General features: G+C 44.7%; 2 protein-coding genes across 7 annotated transcripts in view; one reads left to right on the top strand and one right to left on the bottom strand.

Annotated features, from left to right (window-relative positions):
- Positions 1–1,410: 1,410 nt before the first annotated feature.
- On the top strand, positions 1,411–5,238 carry F2RL3 (F2R like thrombin or trypsin receptor 3). Its single transcript, XM_030509651.1, has 2 exons — positions 1,411–2,404; positions 3,041–5,238. Exons 1-2 carry the CDS (start codon positions 2,314–2,316, stop codon positions 4,114–4,116), a joined length of 1,167 nt encoding a protein of 388 aa, XP_030365511.1. The 5' UTR covers positions 1,411–2,313; the 3' UTR covers positions 4,117–5,238.
- A 3,052-nt stretch (positions 5,239–8,290) lies between these two features.
- The window catches only part of CPAMD8 (C3 and PZP like alpha-2-macroglobulin domain containing 8), a 48,933-nt gene continuing 35,223 nt past the window's right edge, over positions 8,291–22,000 (bottom strand). For 3 of the 6 annotated variants that reach the window (XM_030509646.1, XM_030509647.1, XM_030509650.1), the window contains 8 exons: positions 21,646–21,733; positions 17,000–17,074; positions 16,205–16,310; positions 16,005–16,115; positions 15,126–15,338; positions 14,588–14,662; positions 9,429–9,597; positions 8,645–9,119 (listed from right to left, as the gene is read on the bottom strand). In XM_030509646.1, coding sequence (XP_030365506.1) covers position 9,119; positions 9,429–9,597; positions 14,588–14,662; positions 15,126–15,338; positions 16,005–16,115; positions 16,205–16,310; positions 17,000–17,074; positions 21,646–21,733 — 838 coding nt within the window. In that variant the 3' untranslated portion in view covers positions 8,645–9,118. Of the gene's footprint in view, positions 9,120–9,428; positions 9,598–14,587; positions 14,663–15,125; positions 15,339–16,004; positions 16,116–16,204; positions 16,311–16,999; positions 17,075–21,645; positions 21,734–22,000 lie in introns of all 6 variants that reach the window. The other 3 variants (XR_003994771.1, XM_030509645.1, XM_030509648.1) reach the window with 2 other exon arrangements.

Below are 22,000 nucleotides of genomic sequence, written 5' to 3'. Positions count from 1 at the left end.
ACACCTTTAGCTTGCAGCTGAAAAACTCTCTGGAGCTGCTGGGACAGAGCAGAAACAGCAAACCCCATTATTTGCTTTCCACAGTTTGCTCTTTGAAGCCTTAAAGATGCATGGGATAGGCCAGGTGGTGTTTGTACCTTCCCTCTGAGCTTTCAAACCCCTGTTCTCCAGCATTGAATCTTTTGGGATCAGAGCCATGGAATAAAAGAGCGCCTTCTCCCAGGAAATGATCTATTGCACAATGAATTACTTGAAAACCAAACTGTTACCCCACAGGGCAGGGATCACACGACTTAAAGAGATATTAACAAGCCATGACAAACCTCTGGCATCAGAATTCTGCAGCAAGCTGTTCTGCATCTAAAGCAGTCACTAAAGATCACACAGCATCTGAAAAATGAAGGACACAGCAACGAGTAACCTCTCTCTGCTCCACTCCAGAGACCTGGCCATAGGAAGCAGGGCTGTGATTTGCACACTATCTGAACCTGATTATGCCTAATTTTTTGCATACACAGAATGGAAAGGATCCTGGCTGAGGCATGGAAAATATGCGGCCACATGAGTCATTCTATAATGGTTCATAAATCCTGGGAGAATCACAAAAGCAAAACATCTAATATTGCATCTTCCGTGTCCCTGCCAGTGGAACTCCACCTCTCGACACGCTCGGCACAAGGATGTGGGAATATGGTGAAAGCAAAGGAAATAGGATCATTTTCTCCTTGGAATAGAAGAATCTCATCAAACAGCAGCCAGGCTCGGATTTGCAACCTTCACAGAAGAGGCCATTCATAAGCTGAGGAGAAAGAAATGAACTGCTCCTCAGGTTGCCAAACCAAATTTACAGCTCCTACTGCCCGGACTCCAGCTTCTGTCTTTACTCCCTTGCAGAGCCAGGCAGGGACTGGAGAGCTTGAAACCCAGCAGCCTCTCAAGCTATGACCTCCTGCCCCACTGGCCTACCCAACTTGACAACCAGTGGGAAGTGGTCACTCACAGTGGGGCTCGGACACAAGCCAAGGGAGGGGATTTGGGATGTTCCCAGCAACGCTGTGTGAGGCAGAGCATGGAAAAGACTTCTACTTTCAAGGAGTTAGAGATGGGGGGACCAAGCAGCAAAGGATCTTAAAGGTTCAGGTGATCTCTGCCAGTCCCTCTTACAATGCCCTGTAAGTCATCTTTGTCACACAACCAGCAGGTACAGGGCAGCAGCACATCACTGCTCCAAGCCGTCGGCTACCAGAGTGCTCACCCCTCGTGGGGGTTTGCTGGGTGGAAACTGCACATCTCTGGAAAAACACAGCTCTTCTTGGGCTAGAGTGGCTGCAACTCACCATTATCTACCCAACAGCAGAGGCTTCCTGTGCACCCTTGGCAGGCCCCTTTCCTGCTGGAAGGAGCAGCTCTCCCTGTTCCTGGTAGTTTATCAGCGGAAGCCCAGTGTTTCCAGGGAGCTGGGGGGGTCTTGCCACTTATCATTCCTATGTTCTGGTGCTGCAGCCTGGTGCTGATTCTTTCAAATGCAAATAGCTCCAACCCACAGGACTTTTAATCAACCATTGCAGTGAAATCAAGAGGGAAGGTGCAGGAGCTTTGCCTCCTCTTTAGCCAGGGAGCAGGAGCAGAACCAAGAGAACTCTGAAAGGCCCAGCCTGATGTAGGGGCTGCAAGACACTAAAAACCTTTAATTGTCACAACATGGGGCTGCAAGAGCCCAGTGTAATCCCTGGGAGCTGGGGAGGTTTGCGTGGATCTGCAGCTCTCCTGCACTTCATTTATGTTTGTGTGAGGGCTGATAACCTCTCGATTTGCACTACCAGAAAGTGTTCTGAATCAGAGTGTGGGGAAAGACCTTGGATCTCATGCAGAGCCACTCAGGTGTCTCTGGGGGGAAAGACACAGGAGGTCAGAGGTGTGTGGGTTCAGTTTATGCTCTAAGCCAAATTCAGACTGCATCAAATCTGACCACATTGTTATTTCTAGGAATATTCTGGTGCAGGAAGGAGGCCCAAATGAGTCACTCGAGCTATCGTCTGGCTCTGACGATGAAGTGCAGCCCCAATATCCTTTGGATCTGGATCCAGATGCCCCTCCCAGGCCCACATCTGACGCTGGAGTTAAGTGTCTGCTTGGGCTACACACACTCGTGCATGTCGTGACAGCCTCCCAGACGCCTCATCCTTTATGGAATCAGCCTGGTGCTTCCGTGAGTTAAGGACCAGCAGAAGGAAATGAGTAAGCAGGGTCACTAATCCTGCCTTTCCCACACGGCTCTGAGCACAGCGGGGCACTACTGGATCCTGCACCAGCATGGAGACCCTCGGGAATGGATGGCTGCCGCCTCGGCTGCTGCTGTGCTGCGCCTTCTGGGCACTCTGCCTGGCCTCTTCAGACTACGATGGTGAGTACATATCTTTGGGTGGAAATCTGCTGCTTCTTAAAGTACTGAATACTTGGTACCTTTATAAGATCCCAGAAAACTCATTTTTTAATGAGTTCACAGGGGAGAACACTCTAATTGAGCTTTGTGCACACTCTATTTGAAGTAGGAGGTGATAGAAGGCGTAATGGAAGAGAAAGAAATGGGTGAAAGAAAATATAAGGAAAAATTAAAGAGGTAAAACAGAGCACTTGAAACCAAATTCTTTAGCTAAAAGTTAGACTCCCACAGCCATGACTTTACCCTGGCACGGCCCCAGATCTTGGGGTTCTTTTGAAAGCAGGGCAGAGGAACTGCTCTCTGGTTTCCCAGGCCTGCTGATGGGTGTACAACATAGCAATCACTTGTGAGCAGCGGGCAACCACGCAACAGAGGAATTGTGTAACTTCTCAGTAAGGTTGCTGATGGTTACTCCTGCACACCTACTTCTGTCAGCCAGCTTCTTCTGCCCACCAGCATTTCTCAGAGGACTCCCACTTCCAGGGATCCCAGTGTAAAATGCAAACCTGCAGCCTTTGGGGGAAGCATTTTGTATGCTCTGCAAAGCACAAGGCCAACTGCACAACCAGCAGCTAACAGACTGCATCTCTCTGACAGATTACTCTCAGAACAGCACCAGCGAGCAGGTAACGACACCAGAGATCACACCGTGTCCCCGAGCCATCCCCGGGGAAAAAGCAACCATCAACAACATCACCTACCTGCTGATACACGAGGCCACACGCTCTCAGCTGGGCAGCGTGGTCACCGTGCGGCTCATCCCCTGCCTCTACACCCTCATCTTCCTCGTGGGGCTGCCTTCAAACGGGCTGGCCCTGTGGGTCCTGACCACCAGGGCTGAGAAGTTGACCTCCACCGTCTTTCTGATGAACTTGGCTGCAGCAGACCTGCTGCTCATATTGGTGCTGCCCTTCAAGATCTTCTACTATTTCCTGGGGAACAACTGGCCCTTTGGGGAAGGCCTGTGCCGGCTCACCACAGCTTTCTTCTACGGCAACATGTACTGCTCAGTGCTGCTGCTCACGTGCATCAGCGTCGACCGGTACCTGGCTGTGGTGCATCCTTTCTTTTCACGCTCTTTCCGCACCCCTGCCTTTGCTGCCTGCACCTGCACTGTCATCTGGCTCTGTGCTGCTGCTCTCACCCTGCCCCTGACACTGCAGCAGCAGTCATATCCCCTGTATGGAGCAGATGTCACTCTCTGCCACGATGTTCTCCCCAGGCACGAGGATGACGGGTATTACTTCTACTACTTCACCTGCCTGATCGCCTGCGCCTTCCTCGCTCCGCTGGTGGTGATGCTGTTCAGCTACTGCTCGGTGCTTCGAGCCCTCCTGCACAGTGGGAAGCGCTATTCCTACTCTATGAAGCTCACAGCTCTCGTGCTGTTCACACTTGTGGCCTTCTACACACCCAGCAATGTTCTCCTCCTTGTTCATTACTCCAGCTATGACTGCAAGCTGTATGGCAACCTGTATATCGGCTACATGGTAAGCCTGGCCATCAGTACCTTTAACAGCTGCGCTGATCCCTTTGTCTACTACTATGTTTCCGAAGAGTTCCGGGATAAGGTGAGAAGAAGGTTCTTCGGACACAGAAAACAAAACACCACATCCCTAAAAACCTCCAAGGAAACACTCCCTCAAAAAAGTTCCAAAGATTCACTGGTGTAAGCCTCCAACCCAGCTCCTCGCTCCCAAGGCACTTGCAACGTACAGTGGGGATAAGATGAAGACAAAGATGGGATTCCACATGTTTCATCCAGAGCAGTGAGCAGTATTTCCTAGGAGACAAGCCCTTTCTCCTGTCTGGATAGCCAAGGCTGAATAAACCTGGGCCACAGGATTCCTTGAGAGATGTGGAGTCCAGACAAGATGTGGACTGCTGAACATGTATAGATCTGTTCCTGTGAACACTGCACGCACCATTTCTGGTCACGTATTGCCAGGGATGCTCTTACCACTACACCTAGGTGTGGGTTTCTTAATGCATCTTGCACGCTGATTGCTATCTGTGTTGGCTCTCTTTTTCTGCTCCTGACTTGCTTGCTGTCCTTAAATGCATATTCCCTTCACCTAGAACTGAAAAAGAACAGGTACTTGCACAACCAGATTTCTGAACATATCAATAGTATTAGGAGGTACCTGTGGGAAAGGCGTTCTCCTGAATGAAAATATTCTGTCAAGAGAATACAGAACACTGGCTTTTTCTAGCAAGTACATTCGTGGCTTCATTAGTAAGCAACACCCTTATGTCAGCCCATTGTTGGTGACAAGTGTAAAATCCCATTCACCCCTCCCTGTTTTTGAAGATGAGCCTTGGCATCTATCATTTCTTTGGGGCAAAGGTAGCATTAGTGAGTTTTTAAAAATTACCATGTCTCTTAAAAGGAAATAGTAAAGTAGGAGTTGAGAAAACCCTTGCTCATTACCCTTCTCATGTCATTTTTGTGACATTACACTTCTTTTGTGTAATACCACACAATCAAGAGCTGTCTTTTATGAAACGGGGGACCAAGCTTGTTGTTTCTTGGAGCCTGTTACGAAGTTGACAGGATGCAGGCAGCTCACCTCTCAGGCACAAATAAAGCACATCCCAGTAACCAGCAAGGTAGAAAATGAGCAATAAACCTCCTCAGAGTTCCTGACTTCTTCAGTTTTACTGGTAGAGGCATGACTTCTGTCCTCATCACAACCTATGAGTGAACAAACTTAGAGCCTACAATGTAAGAAGAGGCAGACGAGATTGTCTTAAAATCAGTTTTTAATAAAATATTTATCAGAATCTAAACCAAACCCTTTTCTGGACTCAGATTGCTAAGATTTGTGTGAACAAAACAAAAGTGTTTATGTGTACATGTATGTGTGGGGGCAAAATGCAGGTGAAAAACTAGAGCCTACCTCCTATGAGTGCAGCACTACACATGCAGAGGGTGGGCCAGCTACTGAGCACAGGGACCTGGGGTAGCCAGGGCTGGTGTCACTCAGTCAGAAACAGCAAGTACTAAACCCAAACTGAGGTTTTCTAATCAGATGATCTATTCACAGCAATGGAAATCAGGTTATTGTGCATTGAATGTCAATAGTTGATGGCAGTAGAGCAAGTGCTGGTGTTCCAATGATCTTCAAGCAAGCTGAACAGTTTTCTGGTGTTTGTTTTCTACTGAGGCTGATTAAGGAGGAGGGAAAGAGGCAAGAGCAAAACATGTGGACAAGAAAGAACAGTGGAACTATTGCTTTAAAATAAATACCATGGTAATGATTACTCTGCATAATGTACAGTTACAAATATATAAATATTAATTTCATTGAAAGGATTGCAAGCACAAATCACTGATAACTAGCACTGCTGCAGCTATTCAGTAACGTAACTCAATATAAGCAGGAATCTTGGTGTCTTACAAACCCACTGGCACTATTCTCCTTTTGCAGTGAGGGATCATCAGAGAAAAGGAAAGGAGAAACATTTCTCTGACAGACAGAGGCAAACATCTCTAAGCCAAACCAAGTCAAAGCCCAAAGCAGCAGCAGGTCTGCAGTCCTTGCTGGCTTTTCAGCTATTGAATTGATCTCTTCCTTGGCAAAAAAGATCAATCCTTTCTCTCCAAACTATAGCTGCTGGTCTTCACAAGGTTGAAGCCTGAGTTCTCAGTGCTGAGATGTTCTTGTGTTCTCAGGGATGGGAGTGTGACTGGCAAGCTTCAGAATCAGAACTGGGCCAAAGCCTATGATTGAGTCTGGTAAGGCTATGCTGTGTCCAGTGGCTCTCGTGGACCTAGGCCCAGGGAGTTTCTGTATTCCAACTGGGATTTTGAAGAATGAAAGAAAAATAATCAAGGAAAACTTTTTTTCCTACATGAGAATTAATGATGATTACAAGAAACATGAACAACCAGTCTAGGACAGGGGAGATCTATGGACAGAGGGACCATCAGCTGGGGTGGAGAAGAGGGCAGAGACCTGCTCCTTTACTCCAGTGATGGGGGAGAAAAGGCAACCACAAGTGTGTAAGTGCAGGTTCCTTTATTCAATTCCTTAAATAAAATTACTTTTTTTTAACTACAGAAAGGAGCCAGTTTGGTGTGGCAAGACACGGGGGAGGCAGGGGCTGCCAAGAGCAGATGGACTAGCGATCTCCCTGGAAGTGCCAAAGCTGGGAAGAAGCACTCAAGGTGAAGTCAGGCTGCAGGATCCAGAAAGCCTGCCCATTGCCTCACAGGCACTGTCCTGTTCTGTCTCTGTTTAAGGACACTAAGGCTGCTCTGCCTTCACCTTCTGAGGGTCCAGGTCTCTCTGCCTTTTCTTCTAGTTGTAAAACAGAGGTGAGACTCCTCAGCCTCAAACAGATGAGCGCAGTGGCACGCAGAGACCCCACAGAACAAGGCCATGATTGATGGGCTGGCACCACTAGGAGGAATTATTTAGCTGGCAGCAAAAGGGAAATGTCTGCATCTCGAATTAGTACATTACATGAACCAGAGCCTGAGGGAAGTGAAGGAAGTCAGGTTTGATACTTGGCTCAAACTCCCTACCTTCATCTCCTTCTCCCCAATGGTGATGCTGTCTGACTGCCCAAGGATCTATGAGAGGGCCAAGGAATATAAAATGACTTCGAACATCTACCCAGAAGCATACATGGATGAAACAAGGAAAGTAAAGCCAGAAAGGGACCAAGGACAGGAGACCAAAGAATCCAGAACATAGGTCCCATCTTCTGTGGGAAGCTAGTCACACAGACATTATCAGGGTGATTAAATGTCTCATTCTCCCAGACTCAAAGCACTAAACAGCTGAGGCTGGAACCAGCAAACAGCAGGGTTTGTATTGTGCAGCTTTGATATTTAGAAACTAAAACCCCCAAAACTCTTGTTGCAGCTCACACTCAGTCTGTTATTTACCCAGAGGATAAATATTGACTCAGTCCTGTGTGTGTACACAATAGCCAGTGTCTGCCAGGCCAGTTGCTTACAGGAGATGGAATTTAGTTTAAAGGCATTTATTTACCTGCCAGACAGGAATGCAGCCGCCAGTGCTTCTGCTGCGCGGGCACAGTGAGGACATGGTCTGTTCAAGAGCACTGCAGACACGTGGCACAAACCTCTGCCCAGCAGCAGTGGGTACATACGGGCAGCAGCCATGTCAAGAGCCTGTGAGGAGAACTCAGAGCAGCCAGGAAGGAAGGTTTGGAAACTGGCCAGCAAAGCAGCTCTGAAACTTCTGCGAACTTCAAGACCCAGATCTTCATCATGTCAACTACATTCTGCAAAGATCTGGCCCCAGACAAAAAGGACTGGAAACGACATATACCCAACTTCTGGGATATCTCCTGTTTTGTCCCCACGTGGACATTTTTCTGGAATAAAATTGCCTTTATTCTGGAATGGAATGTCTATACTGGGATATATTCTTGTCATGGTTCCTGTGTAAACAAGCTCTAAAAAATGAATGGAGCTGAGCTTTTTCCTGTTTCCATTCACCAATAAACACCCTCAAAAGGAGTTTCCATCCCACTCTGGATCCTGGTAACAATAGAAGTGGGAAGATAAAATATTAACACTGTTTTGCAACAGGCAATTGCATGTAACTCCTCCAAAGAGAACAATGCTGCTCCAGGCAGGAAAGGAAACCAAAAAATCTTGGCTCTTGCACTTTTGGAAACACAAAGCTTTTGTTTTTAGTTTTACCACATCGCTTGGGGCAGGTCAGTCTAAGGGAGCCTCTGTGACACCAGCCATTGGGACTGGGCAGCAGACCCAGGGCCTGCACACAGATTACCATATCCAGTACAACTGTTGTATGGTGATCCAATGGGAGCAGGATAAAAGTGATGGGTGAAGTTAGGCAAGCATTTGAAAGGACTGTGCCTTGGGTCAGCTTTATTTGGATGCCAGGGTTACAAAGAGGGAAGGGCTGAGAAGGCTGCAAGCAGCCTGTATCAGCACATAGTGCAACACAAAGAGGGCTCACCCACCTAATCCCTGTCCCTGCTATGGCTGGCAAACTCCCCACCTGAAGCCTGCAGTCAGAGGGTAGACAGTCAAGTCCTCCAGCCCCGACAGTGGATTTCAGTTTCCTCTTGTAAAAGGTACCTCCCAAGAACTTCCCTGAACATGGAGCCACTAGGGAAGATTTTCTCTCGTGGGACATTGTTGTGGGTGCAGTCGACCTACAGGCTGGGGAAGATGATTAGCCTCTTGCTATGTCAGAATTAGCAAAACACACTGATTTTATTATTATAATTTGAGAGACAACTTCTCAGCCATCTTTCCTGAAACAGCAGTTCAGCTAAGCACAAGGCCTGGACTTAGCTTCTAAATGTAGCTAGGAAATGGCATTTGGAGTATCCCGATAGTAGAGAAAACACTTGGAAATGGTCTATAGGTTTGAATTCCAGCCCCTATTTTTCTTACCTAGAGGGCACAGCATACTGGTCTCCTCCCATCCTTGGAAGTACTCCAAAGAGGATGCACAAAAGGCAGGAAAATTGACAGAAAAATAATGCTGAGTGTCCCCCTTAGCGCTCCAGATCCCCCCCCCCGGGGCAGCAAAGCCTACAGTTCTGAGTGCATCAGGAAGTAGTCATCGTTGGGTTTCTGTTCTGCAGCAGGTCGTTTGTAGGATCAAACTCATACAGGAGTTGATTCTGAGCCTCTTCTCTTTATTTAAATTATAGATTTCTGTTGAAAAGAGAGCACAAGGAAGAAAAGTCATTTTCCCATTACATATCTTTGTGAAATGTCACTGAGGCTGGGCAGAGAAAAGATTAAAAGGTCACTTTTTAATCTGCTAGTGATGGAGGCATCTGGGTCATGAAGACTTTTAAATGCTGCCCTAGCAAGATCGTGTTCCTGGCCATTCCTTGCTAAAGAGCTTAGCAAATCAGTTGTAAGAATGCTCCTTTTGAGGAATGACATACATTTGACCCAAGACATGAGTTAGTACATTATAGGTTGACTCTCAAACCAGATTCATGCTCCCCTGCTCACCATTCTACTGTGGTCACTACTTCCTGAACCTTGTCCGCTTCTTTTACCGTGCTTGCTGTCGTCAGTTCTGCCCCAAGCTCAAAAACATCAGCTTCCGACGCGTAGGGGTCTGGGTCGTACTCATAGGAGTAGTAGGACAGGTCTGTCTGGGGTGGAGGGCCTTCCTCTGCTGGAAAGGGTTGTGTTTTAGCCAAAGAAACTGCATTTCAGCATCACATACTGCATCACAGAAAAGGGGAGTGAGGTAAAAGGAAAGGAATTTTCATCAGGGAGGCAAATCAGGGGCAGCTGAGTGCCTCACTGAGTAAGGAGGCTATACACGGGTATACTGAGATTCACATGCAAGGAGGAAAGCTGCTGAAAATCAGAATTTTCCATCTCCCAGTCTGAGACCTGGGCACTGGAAAAAAAGAAAGGAATGGGGAGTGGTGGTGGTGGAGAAAAAGGGGTGGGGGAAAAGAAAAAAGGGCCATTTAATCTGAAAAACTCTCAAAGTCTAATTTTCAAGTATTAAAAACTGAGGTCTTTAAGTTAGGAAGCAGTTCACCCTGAGACCTCTGTGTATAGTAAGGTAAGAGGCATCTTTGGGAATGCCAGATGTCACAGATCAGGTACTCTGCACTCCAAAAACACTCTCTGACTAGGTCCAAGCCAAGTACCTCAGTTAAGGAGAGACTAATCCATGCAAAAACACGTTAATGTGTGCACTCTTTTAAGCACTGTTTTACACAAGTAAGTTACAAAGCCAGAGGGTGGCTGTGAGGGAGCAGTTCACGTGGTGCGTGTCACGAAAAGATCAGTGTAAGCAGCTAGATTCCTTATCACCCCAACAAGAATGAAGATTTTGGCACAACAGACCAGGAGGCTACATCAAAGCCATTCGCTTCTCCCTCAGCCTGAACTGGCAGTAGCTGAAATCCATGTGCTTCAGCACAGTCACATACCACTGGGAAACTTCCATTGATTGGGATAGGAACAGACACATCACAGGCAGAAGGAGGTATTTATCCTCCTTGCATTCACTCCAGTCTATACTAACACACTGGCAGGTCTCTCACACAGTACATATCCCACTCAAACCAGGCTGTGCCTCTCCGTGGTGGGTGACTGCTCACTGTCCAGAGGGTAAGACTGCAACATAAAACTTCTAGGAATATCAATAGGTGCCTGTTTTCTAAACTGTTCCTTGAGCCAGCTCAGCTGTCCATCTTTCCTGTTTGCTTTCTGTATACCTGCTCTAATCCAAATCAAAGCAATGACTGAAACACAGTTGTTGCAGGGAGGAAAAGTCCCCCTTCTCCCTGCTGCAAAGTTGGCTTCCTTTAAGGAGAACACTCATCAAAGCCTTTGAAAATGTTTGTTCTCTAGAAATAAAATATCTGAAGGCTCTTCCCCGTTGCCTCCCACATCCTCCCAGCAACAGGCTCAGCCCTAGGCAAGGGAACACTTGCCTGAAAGCAGAGTCAGTCTCTGTGTTCACTCCTTCTTGGCCTTTTCCATGTGAGAATCTGCCAGATCATAAGCATGTTCTATGAATGGATGATTGCTGTCCACCAGGGACAGAATTAACATCACAGACCTCACTTTTCCCAGGAATGCAGCATTGGAGTCAAAGCAAAGATGAAAGGCTGACATTTCCCGTTGCATACAAACCACTCCCCCACGTCTAAATGTTTGTGCCTAAGCCAATGTTTGCTGAACACCGATGGGGTGAAAGGAAAAAGGGCCCATGGCCAAGTTCAATCAACCCTCAAAGAGCAGCCGCCTGTGAATAATGCGCCTGCCAGGGAGTGTGGTGAGAGGACTCCACCTGGAGCAGAGTTCACTTGATGTTCCTGTTAGGAGGCAGCGATGGGGGATGGCATTTCATCCCTTTTTTTCTTTTAAATAAATAAAAGCATCATAATTCCACCTGGAATTTTCCTCGGGCCACTGGCCCTTCCAACGGCTAGAGCAGAATTGTATAAACAATGTGGCTCCAGCTGGGAGCTGGACAACATGAAGCTGGTGGTTCTGCCTGCTCAGAGTAGAGAGCAACACCCCAGCAGCACCAATACCACCAAGCGCTGCTTTTCCATCAAATACTTGTAGAATCACATCACTACCATGATATCAACATACTGCCTTCCAACATCAGTGGTTATACATTTAGCACTTTTAGCAGAGAAGATTTAGGCAGTTTCAGAAGAGTGTTAATGGTCTCTGGAAGCAACCAAAGCACCAGTTCATCAGAGAGATGGTATTGAAGCTACTGAGGATTCCTGAGGCTCGGAAATCCATCCATATTTTTGTAGGCTAGTGTGACAATGATCTTAGGAAAGCCACAGTCAGAAAGGCACTCAAGATACTGATACTCCAGTTACCAACCAACATCCTGCTCCAAGAGCTTTCAGTCCAAACAAATATGACTGCAACAGGCTGTGAGAGCATATTAGCAGAGCTTCAATTCTCAGAGGCAGAGGTGGGTCTATGCTACTAATCAAAATCCTGTTCCATCCCTCTCAGTCTCAGTAATTCACCTGTGAGAAAGAACAGCTGAGGAAGGGGATTCAGACATAAGCTGTTTCAGCTGAGTCCCATCACCCTGCACACTTCCCTCTCAATCAAGACAGTATTTCTGAAGATGCAAAGAGGATCTACCTATCTGTACAAAAAAAGGCTACAGTTTTAAGATCAAACCTCAGCCATTCTGCTGCAACATCTGCTGCAGACTTTTGAAAGGCATTTTAAAATGCTTTGACATAGCTAGGTGCTAAAAGCAGCGTTACATCCTGATTTTTCAGGACCATCTCTATACAATTGCTTACCTCAAATAGCATAACTCAAAAGCTGTTGCTTATTCTAGCAAACTCACTGGTGTGTGAACTACACTGCAAGGCTGCATTTGCCAGGGTGAGCCTGAACCCATGAAGAAGTTCCCCACTGCTTGCTGGAAGGAAGCTGGCTCTCACTGTTTCTATTGCTGGGGTAACACAGGCAAGAGCTAACAATGAAAGCATCCATCGAACCAAGCTGAGCCTGCACAAGTCATATGGCAAATACAGAAGGATTTCAGACAACATAAACAACACGAGCCTCTCCAAGAAAATGCTATTTCCTGAAGATTAACACACTGAGGCAGTTTCACCAACCTGCCCTAAGCTTGATTCGGCTCCCGGAGCTTTGCATCCTTTTAGGAAATCACAGATTTAGACATGGCTCATCAGAACTTGCACTAGAAACCCAGAGCACCTGAGCAGACTTAAACCAATCACATGCTTCAGTGCTAACAAACCAGTGAGTGCAAAGGAGCCCCGTGTACAGGAGGGCTTCATTCATTTGTTCAACTTTGATTCATGTACCGTGTGGTTGACCTGAGAGGAGCCCAGAGGATTAATGAAAATCACATGCTGGGCACTTTTCCTGATGCAGGATTTAGTCAGTTTTAATTCCTGAATGCTCACTCTGCTCCTGCTGCTCAGACAGCTCAGTTCAGTATCTGCCTTCCAGGAGACTCCCAACTTGAACCCGCACAGATCCTAGAACAAAGCCAGCTCTAAATGCTTGTGCTTTGACAAACATATCCTTATGGCATCCAGCTTTGTTAATCTAACATCTGGATAAAAATGCCACATACACACTAAAATAAAACTCAGAATTTCCACTTTTGCTCTTATTGATAACCTCCTGAACCAACCTTGCTATTGCCTGTTTCCAACAGAAACCAGGGGTTATTTTTCTTAGACACTTTGATGCAGCTTATTTGAGAGATAGTTCTCAAAATGTTTGGATTGTGGATTACTGTCAAGTTCCACAAGTTTTTTCCCAGGTAATCATATTTTTACTATCCATTTTTTCTTTGAAAATAATGTAATTGCACTCCCATTTTGTAGCCCAGCAGCAAAACACTTGGTATGGCCTTGCATACCAGCAGTGCCCTACAGAGCACTTTGGGAATGCTGCTTTACAGGGTTCAGATTGCAAACAGAGTTTCTGTGCTGAGTACATAGCATTTGCACAGAATAAAAGGCAACGAGCATTCATCTCAGCTATTCCAACAGTCAGAAATCTGATAGAGAGACTCATATACAGTCACAGTAAGTCCAGAAAAAAAGGGAGGGAAAACAGGAGAGACATTAAACACTGTGACGTTGAATGACCTGTAGAAATAGTTACAATGGAATATTCACTGTGCTTTTACACCTTAGTAAGTCCATCAACTTCTGTAGAGCAAAGAACAGGATGGTGCCTCCTATTGGACACATGCTAGTCTGAGCTCTGGTGCTTGACAAGGACACGAGAAGGGACTGAGTCTTCTCTTCAAGAATTAAGTTGTTTAACGGTTTGTCAGGAGAGTTAGAGACCAGGGGAAAATTAATGAGTGGAAAGCAGCCAGGAAAAATCTAGTCCAGTTTATTTACTAGAAACAGCATGAAACAAACTATTCTATTGACCCTCCACTGCTTCTTGGTGAGATTTATTGTGAGCCATGAGCAAGTTCGACATGAGTCTTGGAAAAAAGTGCATGAATATAAGCACCACATAAAATAAGCAGCCAAATTCCTGGCTACTCCATCTATTGACCTTAACATTTTTGCTCACTAAGGCCCTTTATTCCAAAGAGCAGCTCTGAAAGAATCAAGACTGCCAGCTCAAGTTTAGCACAGAACTGCTAGACACAAAGTTAATCCACCTGGATTTCAGTTCTTGCAATGGTTTGGTCTGTTGTCATGTTCTGTTCAGTTGTTCGTTGAAACACATTACATCAGCCTGGTTTTAAATGGGATCTTTCCAGCTTCCTATTGAAGAAAAACTCACAGAGGAGTGTGTGCTGTTCAAACCTATGAAGGCTGAGAAAACAGGAGGGTCCCTTGCCCACTCCTATGAACAATTACCTAAATCTTCTATGTGCACTGAATAAAGCAGGTATCCTGCAAGATCTCCAGAAAACAAAAGGACTAGAAGAGCTAGTCTGTTGTTGACTAGTGATCATCCTAAGTTTCTTTGACCTCTTCATTTTTTCTGATTTTTGAATGTTCTGTCTTTTCTAAAAGATGAAGAAGTTCACCATCTTTACTTAAACATGCTCGAGAGGCATACACACTTTTACACAGTGATAGGATAAGCTTTAACCTTGCTAAAGAAAAAGGCTTTGGACAAATGCAAAGGTATGTTATTACCTGCTGGAGTTTGTTGAACACTGGGCTGCTCAGCTGGGTGGGAGTGTGTCTCTCTCTCTTCTGGCAAATTTTTGGCTATAAATAAAAATAAATGCATCAATCATAAAATGTGTTAACGAATCTCTACAAAACGTATGCATTTCCAGAGGTGGTATCCTCACTTCCCTGAGTTACTACACTGAACATCTTGAAAGCCCACGCAGGATCTCCAAAGAATGTTACATTTCACGGATGCCTTTTATCTAGGATTATTCACTTCATTTATTAGTATTATTCATATTATTCACTACTTTTCTCTGAAGTTCATTCTGCTTGGTAAAACATGTATTCATGAGGACAGAAAACCAGTTATTTTGAGCTAAGCAGAAAGGCACCTGCTCTTATAACATAATCTCCTGCAGTATGAATGGCAAAATAATACACAGGTTTTGAATTCTCCTCTTTTCTCTACCACACATATGTAATTATTTGCTTAGAGGAGGATTTGTGGTGTTTTGCAATTAGATCATAACAGAAAAGGGAATCAAGTGAAACTTACAGGCAGAACATTGAGACATGGGCATCTGTTCTATCCTTGTGTTATTCCTGCAGGATGCTACTTCCATCTGGCAATGGTTGGGGTAAATCTGTCCATCCGATCCACACACAGGCTCCCCATCATAGCCACAGTCTCGCGAACACATGCACTGCTCAAAATACTCATCCTCCAAGCAGCCAAAAATGTTATTGCATGGTCCAGAGTGAACAAAGCCTGGGAAGTAAACAGAAACATCCAAAGCTCTATTTTTTTATAACATGGGAAAAAGAGAGATGGAGTGGCCATTTTCTTTATTTCTCTGATGTAAGTTTTCATGTTGAATTCCCTAAGACTTCTCATAGTAATTTACAAACTTGGTAGAATTAAAAGGACTGTTGTCTTTCTGAAGGAACCATATTGCAGCAGATTCCAGGTACAGGATGAAGCAACTATTTTGTATGGCACAGAGGACAGAAAGGAACATAGAGGTTTTGAGGAAGCTTATTCCTTTCACTGATGTGTGAAATGGTTCCATCTTCCCAGAGTTCACTGTGGAACTCTATTGAAAGGTATTTTAAAGAAAGAAAATAAAATTGCATTTTAAAAAGTTTTTACCTTTATGTTTATTAACATGCCTCACCTTGTGCAGGTACTTCCAGAATTATACATTATATTTTGCCTCTGAAGCAAATAACTGTGGTGACTGAAGAGCAGAGCACATTGGCCTGTTGGGCTGTCAGTTTAACACTGCTGCTATGCCACAAACCTTTGTGAAATTCCACTAACACAGATATTGAAATAGAGCATTTTTCTAAATAGAATTTTGAGTTCTGAACTCCTGGAAAATATGTTTGTGTGCTCCATTTTCCATAAAATCTGCTTGGCTTTGATGCAACTTACCAACCCATTGGCTAGCTGAGCTTTCCACCTCGTTGCATGTTGGTCCATCACAGAGCTCCCGAGCCAAGGGGCTGTTTTCACTCACGTTGTAGAAACGAGTTGCTTCAAAAGCTGCAGGCCAGCAAAAATGAGAAATCACAACTGAGCCTTATGCCTAAAGGTCTAACGCTCCCAAACATCAAAGAAAAATGGGCACGTACCTGGCTCATAGTAATCATACACTTTGATAGGAACAGGAGCTGTTTTCCCAACTATATGCTCTCTGAAAGCTTGAAACTTCACACAGGTCATGCACTGGCTAGGAATCTGTATGAAATCATGGAAAAGACTCAGTGTAACAAAACCTGTCTTCAAGTGAAGAGAGAGACAAATAAAAATGTAGCATGTGCCCCTAACACAACACACTGCTGGACACCTGGGAAGAGTGAATACACTTCCAATACAAGGTATAGGGACAAAGATGAGTAAAAGGCAAACAGGGTGAAGTAAAACATGATACTTTGCTAGCCCTTAAAGCACATACATGCCATAAAACAATGGCAAAGCTGAATCTCAAGCTGTATTCCCTGGCTTACCTAACACCACTCCTGTCATCAGTGAGCTTGCTAATTCAACTAGCTAACAGTTTACTGCTGATGACCAAGCCAAGAGAGATCTCATCTTCCACTCTCAGGTATGTGCTGTGAGGTCTAAATTAGACTGCATTTTTACTCTGCCCATTTAGCAATGATAGGTGTACCTAAAGGTGACATTGTTTTGAGGGAAAACCTAAGTAATATCTGCCCACAAATTCTATATGGGCTGAAGCTAATCACCTGCCTTTCTTATGCTTTGGTTTCCAACCAAACCCACAGCAGCTACGTGCCTCAAAAGGGGCTCAAGCGACTGGCCAGTTAAAGCTGCATGGTAATCCTCACCTGTGAGGTAACATCAATACCAATACACTGTACCTATGCCTGGAAAAGCAATATAATTGTAAGAAACCAAGTCATTACCTCATCAAAATAAAAAAGGACTTTTCTTCCATCCACTTCATATCTTTTTAATCCAATTTGCTTGTTCATCAATAACTGGGGGAAAAAAATCAACAGGTGTAGTTTCATTTTATAGAGAACAGGTTGAAATCAGAGAATAAGAATGATTTTAGACTGCTTAGAAAACTGATCAGGCTCTAAACCCTAGGGATTTCTTCTGCTGGAAAAGTATGTTTCAGTAAGAGAAGGGAAATGCAGAGAGGATTGCAATTGCTGTCATACAACTGAGGAAAAAGGCATCTGTGACCTGAGGAGGAATGCTTGCAAGGTGCTTAATGCTGAGGGTTCTTCCTGGTGCATTTATCTCCCTCAGAGTATGCCTGACACATAATCCATAATCTAACTGAATAGTTCCATGATTGTTTTCAGTACCAAGGCTCAAGCAAGACCTCAGAGACTCCAAATACTCAATAAAGTCTCTTCTTTACACTCCTTCAGAGCACCAGGGAATGATGCTGCTGGATCGCACTTGGGTATATTAAAGGTCCTCTTCTCCCACCAGCTGAAAAATCCAAAACATTCTTCTGCCAGGAAAATTAATCCTTACATTTGAAAAGAGCAGCCATTTGAAAGAGCCTTTGGCACCCTCTTGATGAACGGGGTCAGGCCAGGCTTTTGCTACTCATCTTCTCTCCCTTTGAGGCCCAGGGATTTGTAATTTGCATTGTGCCAGTCAGGTCTACAGACTACCTCTTCTGCTTTGGATTTACTGGGACATACCTAAGAAGTATCAGAACACAATCTAAGAGTACTTCCCATATCTGCGGTGCTACCGCCCCTAATCTAACCCAACCACTTGTAAAAATACTCTAACATCTCCTCCTGCTAACACCAGGGCTCTACGTGTATCATGATCACGGTCTCCAGAGGCAAGTGCAAGAGCCCTCATTTATGGAATTAACTGCACCACCTCAAGAACCTAGTAACTACCTTCCTCGTACAGAAAGCCAATGAATGACCACCAAAATATAAATGCTACAAAGTTTTATGTTAAAATTTCTGAAAGAATTACTCCTATGTAACTCCTATTTCCCTATTTGGAATACTAACCTCTCAATACTGTAAGGACTATGATGCTGTATGTACTTGATCAATCAATCATCATTGTTTTGATAAACTGTACTCAGAACACATCTATCATGTGAAAAACATTCAATCCAGAAGGTGGGGAGGATGATGGACTCTTGTGTTTTAATCCCAGTTTGGGGAGTAGAGTAAGGACCAGAGTAGGTATCTAAATTCTGTTCTCCAAACTGTCCTATTACTTTAACCTCTCTGTCAGACAGTCCCATGTGGGACATAGGGATAGTATTTCCTTGTTTTCATTAATGTCCCCAAGTGATTTTGAGATCTTAGAACAAACACTCTGTGGAAAGGAGAACAAAGCATTATTATGATGATGTATGAGAAGGAATGACATGGAGCAAAACCCATTTCTAGTGAAATTTACCCAAACCTGTTACCAACAGCTTTAACTGTGAATTTCTTCAGTATACTGCTTCTAGTTGTAAAACCCTGCACACAGCTTCCTGCTATTACTGTAACAAGCAAAGGAACATGTGTTTAGGTACCACACAATATGGAAAGGGCCAATTTAATTTGTCCTTATAATTTTAGGGGCCTGGTGGTGGCTGTTATTACTCAGCAGTAGATGGCTGCAGACAGTCCTTTTATGAGGGCTTGGAGAGGCTGGCGCCACCGGGAAATGCTCAGCTCAGCTAAAGTTGCATTTTTCTGGTGAAGCTTGATATATACCAGCCTGTGGTGACCTCCTGACCTTGTCGACACCCGGCATTATTAGAAGGATTTGTGGCTGCACAGCCAGGGGGGCTGCCCTCAACAGAGCATTCATTAACCATCAGTGCCCCGGCGCTGCGCGGGGGTCCGCTCTGTGCACACTGCTCCCTTGTGAGGGCAAACAACAGGCAAACTGACTTACAGCCCTGCCCCTCCTCACCAGGAGGAGAGGGAAAGGCTGGGGTAGCAAGAAAATGCAGCAGTGGGAATGCCAGGGCTTGCCTCTGCTGGAGGTGGTGTCCAAAATACATCCCAAAACTAGTACTGGCTTTTCAGTAGAAGAATTCCATTTTTGCCAGCATGGTTTGGATACGCGTTTGATAGCCATGAAGCAATCACAGGGGTTGTGTCTGCATCTTCACTGCCTACGTGTATATATATATATTTGCCTGAGCTTTGTCCCTACATATCATTTTTACAGATGCAAAGGGTTGCTGCAATAAGAAGATGGAATTGACCTCTCCAAGGGGAACCTCCCCCCTTGAAGATGCAATAATCCTTCCTAATTTAGCAAAATCTCCTACTGCCCAAAGGAAGTAATTCTGTTCTGGTTATGGAAACAGACTGCCCAGTACTGAATCCCATGCACAGAATCCTCTCTCCAGATCGAGGCACCAACTACACAGTCTTTTGCCCAAAGTAATTTCAAAATGTTGGGTTTTGAACCAGCTTTTTTGTACTTTATAAGTACTGAGGTAGTATGCATTGCATGAAGTAGCCCACATCCTTCTGAGACTAGCAAGGACTTAACTCAGATCAGCTCTGTGCTGCAGGAGCTCAGCCTTACAGTTAAGAAAGATTTGGCTCCTCTTCCCATTAAGACAGGGGAAGAAAGGAAAACAAATCACCTGCTATTCCATGCCCAGAGCCCCTAACGGATGGGGCTACACGGGGATTCTGTTGATTCTCTACCCATAGAGGCAGGAACATGGGTTTCAGAGAGGCAATCAGATGTCACAAGGGAAAGCACAACCAATTGATCTGCTTAGTGCTAGAGAAAACGTGCTGGAGAGCTCATTCAGCTTAGAGAATAACCCTTGTGCAGCAGCAGCACAAGAGCACAATGGGACCTTCTCAGGACTCTTAGCCTCTTAACTCTGTTCCCCACTGAAACTGGTGAAGGAAATACTCACTCAGTAGAGCTCCTGTTTCTGTAATATCTTAGTCCATTTCAGGAAAAATATAGAGTACAGGGATTTATTACTTAACCCAACATTTTTTCTGTTCTTCTCTTCCCACTCTTTGCTTCAACTCTTTCCCTCTGCTGATAAAACATTCCATGGGTTTAACACCATAAAGATATCCTGTTGTTCTCCTGCTGTCCCATTTTGAGTTCTCTGGTCCTAAGCCAGGTTTCCATCCATATTTTTTCTGCCATTATTGGCGTAAATTACTATGAAAAACAACTTATTTGAAAGCAGAACAAATAACTGTCACTCAAGCACCTTCGGCAGGCGATCAGATAGTAACCAAACCCACTACAGGCCCCCTCACCTAGTTTTCCTCCTTTCTCTTACCACAGGGATACTGGAGACCTCATACTGGTTGTCCTGCCTCATTTGAATAGCCATATTCAGTTTGTTGCACCATCTGATGCATGCGAGAGAGAATATCATCCGACTCAAAGGTCAACAGGCAAATAAAAAGGGATAAATTTTACATGCATGCGTTTGAAAACAGAATCCTCAACATGCACCTTGTGAGCAGACAAAGTGATCTGATATTTCCCTTTACGGGAATAACTTCATATCTGATCACCACACACCTCTGTCCAAGTATTCCAGCACAGCTCCCTAATTTGGCAGCTGAAAGGATGCCATTCTCTTGTCAGGGACTAACACACAGATTTCTCTGGCTCCAGTGACAGCTCTGGAGACTGACAGCCACTTGTGACATGAATTGTACACCCCTGAAGAGGAACATATTAATCTCATTTTCTCCAAGAAATTGCAGTGGTGTTCAGATTAGAAATGAGCCAAATCAAGTGAAATCCTAGAGAAGACAAAGCAATGTGCACTCTTCTTTGAATTAGGATGTCAAATTAAACTGCCTGGTCTTCAGTACAATTCTACTTTAAAATTCTTTCCCCTAATTCCTCCCCCTCCCAGGATGATGAAGTTATTAACAGAAGAGATCTTTGGGAAGTCAAATGTTTTTTAGCTCCTTACCAGTTCTCAAGGATGCAAAGATTTCACACCTAATTCAATAGTCCTTAAAAACTATTTGCAGCATGAACCCCACCAGCTACACTGTAATGCTTCCACAAAATCTAAAGCCCAGCTAAGGATAAAGCCCTCTGTCCCCTAGAGGGCTGGCTGGGTACGAGGCACATTCTGTCCACCTCACTTTGGTTTGCAATAAACATGATGTTCTCCCAGAAGAAGGGGAAAAAAAAAACAGGGCAAAAAATTCCAAGACAGAGAGCCTCCAAAGAAATGGAATCCAGATGTTGGAGATAACACAGCCCACTAAGAAGCCATAAACAGCTCCTGTTAGAGCACATTTTCACTTCAGCATTTTCAAATGGGTCTTGTTTAATTACTGTGCACTGGGCTCAGTAACAAACCTGCATTTGGCCATGTTTGCTGCAGTTGTTAACCTTGCTCAGAGCATCTGTTTACTCCTTTCAGGTAAATATTTCTTGCCATGTGAAATTTCCTGCCCCCCCCAATTGTAATTGCATCTCTTCAGTCAGTCCTCTGACATTCGGTGGCATTTGCCTCCACTGCTCCCCAAAGGGAATTCCTACCAATTAGGGAGCCAGGTCCTGGCCCAAGATCATGCCTTGCACTCTCACTGCAACATCTTACCTGCTCTAAGCTCTCAATGTCTGCACGAAACCCTGAGAACAACGGCACTTCCAAGACAGCCATGTTAGAAGATCCAGAGTGCAGCCATCTTCCAAAGAGAAGAAAAAGAGAGAAAGAATGAAAACAAACTCAGCATCAAGATAACAAATGGTACATGAACAACTCAGGATGGAGAACAACTGAAACAAACTTCAGAGGAAAATATTAAAAGGATCTACTCTTCTTTGAAGCACAACTTGAAAGCCACAGTCTACTTGGTTTTACAAAATCCTCTTTTCTGCTTTTACTCAACAAAAATTAAGCACAACTCACAGAGGTCAGAGATGCAGATGTCCAGGCAAATGGAAGCAGAAAA

This window comes from Strigops habroptila, chromosome 20 (genome assembly GCF_004027225.2).
Source record: "Strigops habroptila isolate Jane chromosome 20, bStrHab1.2.pri, whole genome shotgun sequence".
NCBI lineage: Eukaryota > Metazoa > Chordata > Aves > Psittaciformes > Psittacidae > Strigops > Strigops habroptila.
The sequence above is the reverse complement of the archived record's forward strand: the minus strand, read 5'-3'. Positions and strand labels throughout refer to the sequence as shown.